Below are 10283 nucleotides of genomic sequence, written 5' to 3'. Positions count from 1 at the left end.
AAATGGTTTTTTTTTTTTTTTTTTTTTTGTACAATCAGTTTTCACCCTGGATTTGTCATTGTTTCCTAATGTAGGAGTGTTCCACCACCTTTTAAGTAAAATCTGCAGCATGTTATTCATTTGGGCATTGATAATCAAAATATATGCACTAGCAATGTCTTGAGCAAAGAGAAGATATTAGGAGCATGATTTAAAGTATCTCCGATACATTATGAGACATATCTTAAATTTAGTCGACCGATATGGCAACTGATACCGATACTTTAATCCTTGATCTTTAGCATATTTTAGTGTATCTCTGATACGATACGATACCCTCCGATACATATCTTTAATTTAGCCGACCGATACCGATACTTTAATCCTTGACTAGGAGTTCAACCAAAGCAGGAAAAGGTTAAAATGAAAGCAAGCAATAAGCATGTTAACATATCCCATGGAGATTGATAACATGAACTTCTCCCAATCTCCAACATTACAATATGAGTAAATTTCATACTAGTAAAATTAAATAAGAGTTCTACATATTTAGAAATACAGGGGTTTCATGCCAATCTTCTGCTTTGACCATGTTAAGAAATTTTTACTTTCCAAGGAGGGTAAAAGTCTCATTTTTGTTGTCTTTCACAATTTTTCAAAAACATCGTTCCCTCATATAATTAGTGATTGTAACCTTTGATAGTTAATAAAATATAACTAACTGAGTGTAATTCCAGTATTTGCACTTAAAAGTCGTTCTTTATGGATTCCTGGTAGTTTTCATGATTTAGATTCACTTGAACTTTAGTTCATTGAATGATTAAGATATGGACAATCAAACTATTGCATTGCATTTTATTTCCCTTCTAAAGAAGCAAGTGTTACTTTTCATCAGTTGGTCATGCATATAGTTTCATGATGGCACTTGTTAGATGCAAATATTAACAGCAAATTGCAAAACCAAGAACAGAAATTGAGAGAAATAACACAAATCAAATCTAACAAATAGTAATGTGCATTCCAAAGAGAAAGATATACTACTACCTAAAACTGCAGTATACAAAGTAAAAGAGAGCAAGAAATTCTGATAACTAATAAGAAAGCAATGGAGTAAGCAAGAAGGCATTGCATGAAGTCATACTTACAGCAAATGAGAAATTAAGTACCCCAAACCCCAAATTTTGCATTCCAAAACTAAAAATTACACAAAGAACACAAACAAATAGTCAATGCTACAAAGAAAATATTAACATTCTAAAATTGGCTCGATGTACTTTGACCCTGCACGGATAAAACTCCAGAATTGAAATTACAGTAATCATGCAGGATACATACTTGGAGTATGTTTTACATATTTAAGAGTGGATCCATACGATCTTTATAAACTTGCTCATCTTCCAACTGCACACAACACAAAAGCATTGTTTGAAGGAAGAGTTCCATTGTGAACACCGAGTATGATCAAGATTTTCATTTCAAGATATAAATATGAATTATTATAATGTAGGGTAAAAACAAAATCCAAATAAGGTAAATTACAAAGTGGTAAATGACTGATGTATCCAATTAGGCATGAAAAATATCTTCAATGAATCAAGCCAAAATTAAGGTTTTCACAATCTTAATGGAGCCAACTTCACGCAATGTTGGAAAGGGCGTACCCAGTGCCTAAGGCTCCCGCCACTGCGGGGTTTGGGGAGGGTCATAATGTACACAGCCTTACCCCTGCTTCACACCCAATGTCACAAAATGATTATTCTGTAACAAATTAAAGTTGGAGCAAGATACACAACTGCACAATGAATTTGAAGGATCTGCCAAAGTTGGAGCAAGATATTGAACGATACAAAGTTCTGCAAGAGGTTGTGCCACCCTATTTTACATACTTTTCACGTATTTTGGGAAACATGAAAACCACATAAACCACTCTCTGTCCCAACCCAGCTGCAGGCAGCATCTTTAGAAACTCCTCTCTCCTTCATCAACTCCCGAATTTCAGTTACACCGTCCCACTTCCCAGCAGCTGCAAAAGTGTTAGACAAGGCAACATAAGCACCAGGCCTCCCATCACTTCTCAACTTAAAGAGCTCATCGGCAGCAATAGCTGCCATTTCTACATCACCATGTAGCCTGCATGCACCAAGCAGAGCTCCCCACACATCAGAATCAGGTTTCACAGGCATTGCTATTATGAACTCCCATGCTTGCTGTAGACTCCCAGCACGCCCTAGGAGGTCAACCATGCAAGCGTAGTGCTCCACCCTTGGATTTAATGAATAATCTCTCTCCATGCTGTTGAAGATCTCCTGCCCCTTAGCAACCAGCCCTGCATGTCCACAAGCTGAGAGTGCACTGAGGAATGTAACATAATTGGGTTTAATTTCATAATCTATTTGCATTTTGTTGAAGAGCTCAAGTGCTTCTGTAGGATTTCCATTCTTCCCATACCCATCAATCATGGAAGTCCATGAAAAGACGTTCTTTTCTGGCATATAGTTGAAAATTCTCTGTGCTTCCTCAGTTCTTCCACATTTTGAGTACATGTCTATAAGTGCACTTCCCAATTTCACATCTGTGAAGAGCTCAGTCTTCATTAACTGTGTTTGGATTTGTTGACCGACCTCAAAAGCGGACAAGATAGAGCAGGCCCCAATCACACTGACAAAAGTGGAGAGTGTTGGTCGAAAATTGATTCGTTGCATGTCAATGTAAACTTCAAACGATCTCTTGGCGGTTTCAAGCAATTTGCTATAGCCTTCAATCATTGCATTGAAAACTACAATATCTTTATCAATTGTCCTCTGAAATATTTCCTCTGCATCTGCCACAGATCCTTGTTTCATGTAACCACTGATCATTGCTGTAGAACAGATTACATTTTTCTTCAGCCTCTTATCAAACACTTTCCTTGCATAATCAACCTTTCCATTCTTCGCATACGTATCAACCAAAGCAGTGACGAGCACATCATCCAATTGGACATCAGATTTTAGTATTTGGGCATGGACCTGTTTCCCAATATCACAAGACAACATTACATTACACGTAGCTGTTGTAGACAGCTTCAAAATCAAGGAAAACGTGAACCCATCTGGTTTTTCATTAGAGGAAGTGAGTTTGCGGATCAAATTCAGAGATTCTCCAGCTTGACCTTGTTTGAGGTAGGCTGCAATCATTGAATTATAGGAGGAGACGGTTGGTTTGGACATTTGATCGAATATCTTTCGGGCATAGGATAAACAACCAGATTTTATGTTGAGAATGAGGAGTTTGATGGAAATGTTGGTGTTGGGTGAAAATCCAATTTTGAGAATGTGGGCATAAATCTTCTGGCCATGGGAAGGGGAATCGGACTGTATGTAGTGCTGCAGAGCTGCTGATAGAGAGTTTGAATTTGGAGGGGATATGTAGTCGTAATTTCGCGGGAAACTTTTATATGTAGGGAATCGAAGTGTCCTATTTTTCATCTTTCTCAAGTTCTCATTTTCCCCTTCTGGCTGGTTGGCTCACGGCAAAACAGCGCTCAACTTTGTGTTGAATTTTCTTTGACTTCGATTGTTCTTTGTTTTTCACGGTTCGTCACTCGTCGATTCGAGTACTTGAGTTCCATAGGACTTCTTTGAGTGTGACACTTGTCTTTCTAATCCAACGTCTGTAAATCATTCGACCCACAAGGGTCCACAAGGCTACTGAAAACCGCATGATGAGATAGAAACCCGATCCATGATACCCTCTCGAACTCTCCCTCTTTTTCCCCCATTCGACTCTTCCTCTCTTTCCCTTCTTTCTCTTGCATTTGAAATCCTAAGAACTCGACTCTCCATCTCTTTCGTCTCCCTCACTCTTTCCCTTCCATTGAAGTAACATTATTTCATAAACCCTTTTTCACTCACTCGAGCTTTATCTCTGCTCCCTCGAGCTTCAACGCACCCTCTGTTCGAGTTTCATCTCTTTCACCTGAGCTTCAACACACTCTGTCCCTAAAGGGGGAGGCTGGTCTACGAAGGAACGAGAGGAGGAGGAGGAGGAGGAGGAGGAGGAGAAGGAGAACCAAAGAGGGAAAGAGGTATGCTTCATCTTTGTTTTTGGCCTAGAATGATCATTATATTTTATTCATGGTGCCATTTTGTTGTTTTTTCGGATTTTTTAGGATGGGGTTTAGATATTGTAATAGAAAATTAGGGCTTTGTGTTGTTTTTTATTTTTATTTTTTTGGTGGCATCCGTGTTGCTGATTATCTCATTTTTGTGTGGCTGATTGGCCAATGCCTGAAGATGGGTTAAAGCTTATGTAATTATGGATTTAGTTCTCGGTATCAGTATGCTGATACTGATCCAGATCAGATCGGTATCGAAGAGGATCAATGCGTATCGATCACTTTTGCCCTTTACTTTTCAGAAAAAAATACGTTTTTTTTTACTGTTTTACCCCTAAAACAATATGGATAATCGATCCGAATCGATCAAGGATCGAGGTCGGTCTCAGTCAACATCGATACGATATGACCGATATGTCTGATACGATACCAATACTTGAAACCATATATGCAATAGAAAAACCAGAACCAAGTAATGAACAATATGGATAGTGTAAAATAGCATAAAATATACGTTTTCGTGTGGCTCATTTAACTAATTTTTGTTTTCATGGAGGTCTGTGCTGAGATGGTGAGGGAGAAATTTTTGGTATAATCTTTTGTGTGGGCAAGCTGTCTTCTTTGGATTTGGGTATTTAGCAATACTAACTTGGTTCCTTTCTATGATATTTTCATGTGGTGCATTTGCGTTTCTTAATTGTTACTTAAATTGCTCTCTTAAGCTAGAATTGTGTTTCAACTAATTTTTGTTTTCGTGGAGGTCTATGTTGAGATGCTCATTGATTGCACGGTCTACCCAGGGTTATTGAGAAAATTCATTATTTGACTGAATGGTTTTGTTGTAAATCTGATTCTAATATCTTTGATTTTTTAAAGGTCAATATTTTAGGCCAAAAAATGGAAGATACAATGTGCCATATGCTAGATTGAGCCTCGGTTGGTATGATAGTACATAAGAGATAAAATATAATAGTACCATAACATCAAGGGTATTTGTATGTAATAAACATGGAAAAAGGAAAGTATACAAAAGAGATAAAAATATTGTCAAGCCTCGAGCGGAGACAAGAACTGATTGTCTTGCACGGATGAGGATTAAATTGAGTATCCACAATGGTGAAGTCGGAGTTTGCTACTGTATTTTGAAAACCAAATTAAGATGAATTCAGCATTTACTTATCATTTCAGTTGGACAACGATGAACATATAGTGATGACTATTTCAAATGGTTATTTGAGGTTATCCTGGAAGCTCATGGAAAAAAGAAGCCGATAATTATTTTCATAGATCAAGATGTTGCATTGGGAAGGCTTTGGTTGAGGTATTACCTGAGACATCAAGTACATTCCAGAGGCATATATATATTGAGGAAATAGCACGGGCAACAAGAAAAACTGTTGCTCATGATTGTGAAGGAAACGAAGTTATAGAAGATGTGGTACATTTTTCATTATACTCGGATTTATTCAATTAGCTTTATGGGCCACATGAAATGGTGTGAGTTGGAGATATGTGTCAACAATGGAGCAACTCTCAAAAGAAAAGAAGGTCCAAAAGAAGGTGATAGATAAGAAGTGTTGCACCTTTTAAAATACAACAGTCGAATCTTTATAATGAATTTGACTAATTGAATGACAATCAAAGTTTCAGATCTATAATACTGTAGTTTACAATAGTATTGGTACGTTTTTTATTATACTCGGATTTATTCACTATTGATGTATCTTACTCGTTGTTGCCTTTGCAGGTACTTATGACTTGTAGGGAAAACTTTTTTACACCTTGCTGAATTTGAGTACCGTGCTGAACTGTTGGAATTGCTTCCACATACCCTTTATACCTTATACATTTCTGAATTTGAGCACCTTGCTTAATAGAATATCATTTGCGGTTGGATTTGTGTACCTTGCTGGATGGTTGGGTTTGAGCAAATTGCTGAATGGGAAGATTTAACTTTGCACTTTTTGTTTGTGAGATTTACTATGAGATATGATTGGTGGCTATTTGTTCATATTAAATGTGTTGTTGTTATGTTGGGCTCAGGACTTTTACATCTCCTTTTTTCTTAGTTCAACATCTGTATTTTTTGCTTGTAAAGTAATACGCGAGGATAAGAAACAATCTTATGTGACAAGTAAGTTGTGATCATCTTTGAGAATCCAAGATGTTATTAATTATTCATCAAATAATGAGAAAATTCAAGATAAAACACCATATCATTACTAACATCCTTTTTATTTATTTATTTATTTTTTACGATGTTAAAAAAAAAAAAAAATCTTCATTGATTCAACAAATTTCTCTATTTCATCCATTCTAATTTTTCCATCGCACACTTCTTCTTGTAACCCTGCACCTCCTTCGTAACCTCCGTGGTTCCTCTTGTAACCTTTGCACCTCCTCTTGCATCTCCTGTAAGTCATGTGTGAGATTGTTTGTTGGGATTTCTCTACGAGAGGGCTCGGTTATTGGTATATTTATAGGATCATACCAAGCGAAGTAGTTATACGTAAACTCTAGGCAACTGTAAAAGATTTGATCTATTTAGATTTTCTGCAGTTTCTGAGATCCTAATTACATCTTTTCGATTACATATACACTTGATGCATCTATATTTAAGTAAATCAGGGTTGCTGCAATTAGCAGTTGAGCTAGAAATTTTATCTGCAAAAAATAAATTACAGATGCTAATCAACCATCCAAAAATAAGACAATCAACAAAGGCTGAAAAGGCCACCACAAGCCCTAGTTTTCTATTAAAATATCCTACCCTAATCTAAACAATTCCAAGAACACAGTAAGCAAAGACCACTAAAAAATAAAATACTACAATCGTTCAAAGGCTAAAATATGTTGGACCTCTCACAATTAAAGTAATATATTGGGTTAATCAGAATCTCATATTTTTCATTTTATTGGTTAAAAGTCCCATGAACAGGGTTAGGATACAGCCTTGCAGAGATTAATACAAATCAAATATTCTCAATAGTGAAAGTAACCAAATATGATTGTAATCCATCTTCTTTCATCAAGTTGAATATTTCAAGTGCAGTTTTTAATTTCCCATTCCTCCCATAATCATTGCATTCCATAATGCTGGATCATCAGAACTTTCAATCTAATCGAAAATATTGTGTGCCCAAGAAGAACATCCACATTTCATGTACATATCAATTAGGGCAGTGCAGATAAATTCATCAGCATCCACAATTGTCTTGATTTTGTGCCCATGGATCTCTTTTCCAAATAGGAGAGCAGACATGGTTCAACATGCCAGTAAAAGACTTATAATTGATTTTAAACTTGGGGTTACTCCTGATGATTGCATTTTATTAAAAAATGTAAAAGCTTCGTACCGTTCTTTGGTTCTGCGAACATGGATCAAAAGCTTAGGGTTTTGAAGCATACCTCTTTCCCTCTTTAGTTCTCCTTCTAAAGCTTTGCTCCTCCGCCTCCTCTCATTTCTTCGTAGACCTTCTCCTTCTCTGCCAAGGGTAAAATCCTTCACTGTTAGGGTTTTTGAAATCACTCGAACAAAGGGGTGTGATGAAGCTCGAGGGAGCAGAGATGCAGCTTGGGTGAGTGAAAGAGGGTTTCTGAAATAATGTTTCTTCAATGGGAGGGAAAGAGTGAGGGAGAGGAAAGTAAGGGTGTCAATTCCATGCCCACACCGGTAGGTCTTATCGAGCCCGACACGTTTATGGCCCGACTTAGACCGGTTCGATTAATAAATGTGTCGGGCTTGGGGTGTGCTGAAGCTCAAAAGAGCAGAGATGAAGCTTGGGTGAGTGAAAGAGGGTTTCTGAAATAATGTTTCTTCAATGGGAGGGAAAGAGTGAGGGAGAGGAAAGTAAGGGTGTCAATTCCAAGCCTGCACCAGTAGGCCCGATCGAGTCCGACACTTTTATGGCCCGACCTAGATCGACTTGATTAATAAACATGTCGGGCTTGAATAAATAGGTAGTACACGGTGCAACCACCTAGCCCGACCGGCCTGACACATTTACAAGCTCAATTTGAACTGACCCCTTTAAGCCCGACCTAGCCCAACCCCTTTAATATTTTTTTTTTTTTTTTTTTTAATTTTTTAATTTTTTTAATACTATTTGTATTTAGTCCTAAGGGTATGTGATATGTACAATTTTTTTTTTTTGGTGAAGATATGTACAATTGAGATGGTGGTAATTATTATATGAACATTCATTTTTTTTATGCATAGTTTAATTGATTTGAACTTACTAAACTTGGGTTATGTAGGCATAGTTTAATTGATTTGAGTTTCGTGGGTTAAAGATTGAGTACTTTAGTAATTTAGTTACTTTGCGCATCTTTGGCTTAATTCATTTTAACTATGGGATTTTTTTCTTTGCTATGTCCATCTTTGCCTCATTTTATTAGTATTCTTCTTCAAGTACATTTAAGAGACCAATTCTAAAGAGGACTTGTTTAAAGCTAAATAGGTTTATAGCCCGATTAAGGCCCGTTTATGGTAGCCCGATTAAAGCCCGAGGCCTACTGGCCGGATTATTAACCGTACCATGTCCGCGTTAGCTAAGCCCGTTTAGCTAAAGGGGCGTTCACAGTGTAGCCTTAGAAATTGGCTGAGCCCGACTAGCCCCGATCGAGACCGGCTCGGCCCGACCACTTGACACCCCTAGAGGAAAGAGATGGAGAGTCGAGTTCTTAGGGTTTTGACTGGGAAAGAAGGAGGGAAAGAGAGGAAGAGTTGAATGAGTTTCATGGATCGGGTTTCTCTCTCGCCTTACGGTTTTTAGCAACCTCATGGAGCCTTGTGAGTCAAATGACTCACATTAATTGGATTAGGAGGGCACTTGTTGCACTCAAGGAAGTTGTTGGACGATCGTTGGAGCGTCAGTTGTTTGAGACGAGCCTGATCTGTATATATATTAGAGCTTGTACACATTATTTCTTTATTTACCAAAAAAAATAAAAAAAATTCATTGGATTAAGCTTTCCTTCAACCTTAGAGATCTCTATTCTCCGGTTATGTGATCCTATGATTGGATTCCTTATCATTAACTCTCATCTTCTATTAAACAAGGTTGAAAATATTCATTTCTCATGCTAATCAAAGACCTTTAAATGTCATAAAATTGTATTGAAAAATTAAAATAAAAAGAGAGTACAAATTTAACATCTAGGGATATCCAGATGGATACAAGAACAAAAAAATAAGAGGAGAACCTCCTACCTTTGGCATTGCCTCTCTCTTTTTCTCTCTTCTATTTACAGCCATCAATAGGAAAGTTCCACTCACCCATAACAAATTACCTAAAGAAATGAAATGTAGGACCACCAATAATATCTTCTTGGATTTCTTCTTTAACCCATAAAGGAAACTCAATTACATAAGATGAGATGCCAGATTTTGCTGCCTCTTTAGTTGAAAAAAAGCTGCCATTGGATAAGTTACTCTAAAGCAATGAGTAATGCTCCAACTAATAAAAATTAATAGTAGCTAAGAAAGGTTGAAGAGAAGCTCATTTCTGCCAAAAATGGGATGTGATTAGCTTGAACCAATAGGACAACAACGATTGAATTGCATTCAACCCATAATTTATCCTAACCCATCTCTATGCGTGTGAGACATTGAAGTAGCATTGAAAATTATGTAGCTAAGTTTATTCAAACCCCAAGAAACTCCTTGAAAAAAAAGATGATAACCCCTTTATGATCCCTAAATACATCCCCTGCACCAGCTCTACTAGGATTTCCCAACAAGCAAACCATCAATGTTGATTTTTGTACATCGAACCCAGAGGAGGTTTGGACAAAAATCCTGTAATAACAAGGGCATAGCAATAAAATCCTGTAATACATCACCTATAATCATACAACTGATCACTAAAGGATTCCTGTTCTTCCTTGGGTACATGCAAGCAATTCTTTCTAACCACAAATGATAAGGAATTAAAATTAATCCAGCTAGTCATGCTCATGTGCAAAAATCACCATGAATAAAGAGAAACTAGGCCTATTCGTTGATCTTTCCATTTTTCCTTTTACAGGCCATTAAATTGTGCATTGTGCTAAAATTTGAATTTGACATCATCCTTCATTGTCGACTAAATCGTTCAAACCCTCTGCGCATTTTGTGTAATAAATCTCCTTTGAAGTCAAAAAGTTCTTTCAATAACGAACTAGGAAGGGGTGGGTGACCCGCATAGATTTTCCATGTGAAAGAATG

General features: G+C 37.1%; 1 protein-coding gene and 1 long non-coding RNA gene across 3 annotated transcripts; both read right to left on the bottom strand.

The window, feature by feature from the left end:
- On the bottom strand, positions 1-4075 carry LOC122060956 (pentatricopeptide repeat-containing protein At1g28690, mitochondrial). Of its 2 annotated transcripts, none has more exons than XM_042624087.1 (2): positions 1641-4075; positions 1-1380 (listed from the first exon to the last, which is right to left on the bottom strand). In XM_042624087.1, exon 1 carries the CDS (start codon positions 3444-3446, stop codon positions 1869-1871), a length of 1578 nt encoding a protein of 525 aa, XP_042480021.1. In that variant the 5' UTR covers positions 3447-4075; the 3' UTR covers positions 1-1380; positions 1641-1868. The 2 variants fall into 2 exon arrangements, with proteins under 2 accessions (XP_042480021.1, XP_042480020.1); XM_042624086.1 differs by lacking the exon at positions 1-1380 and having other exon boundaries at positions 1539-1763; positions 1813-4075.
- A 2525-nt stretch (positions 4076-6600) lies between these two features.
- Positions 6601-7671, bottom strand: LOC122060958. Its single transcript, XR_006134516.1, has 2 exons — positions 7484-7671; positions 6601-6739 (listed from the first exon to the last, which is right to left on the bottom strand). It is a non-coding gene; the product is annotated as an uncharacterized LOC122060958 (long non-coding RNA).
- Between the last annotated feature and the right edge of the window lie 2612 nt (positions 7672-10283).

The sequence above is a fragment of the Macadamia integrifolia genome, chromosome 14 (genome assembly GCF_013358625.1).
Source record: "Macadamia integrifolia cultivar HAES 741 chromosome 14, SCU_Mint_v3, whole genome shotgun sequence".
Taxonomy (NCBI): domain Eukaryota; kingdom Viridiplantae; phylum Streptophyta; class Magnoliopsida; order Proteales; family Proteaceae; genus Macadamia; species Macadamia integrifolia.
The sequence above is the reverse complement of the archived record's forward strand: the minus strand, read 5'-3'. Positions and strand labels throughout refer to the sequence as shown.

Excerpts from the sequence above, each read along its gene's own strand:
- LOC122060956 (XM_042624087.1), bottom strand. The coding sequence starts at position 3,446 with ATGAAAAATAGGACACTTCGATTCCCTACATATAAAAGTTTCCCGCGA.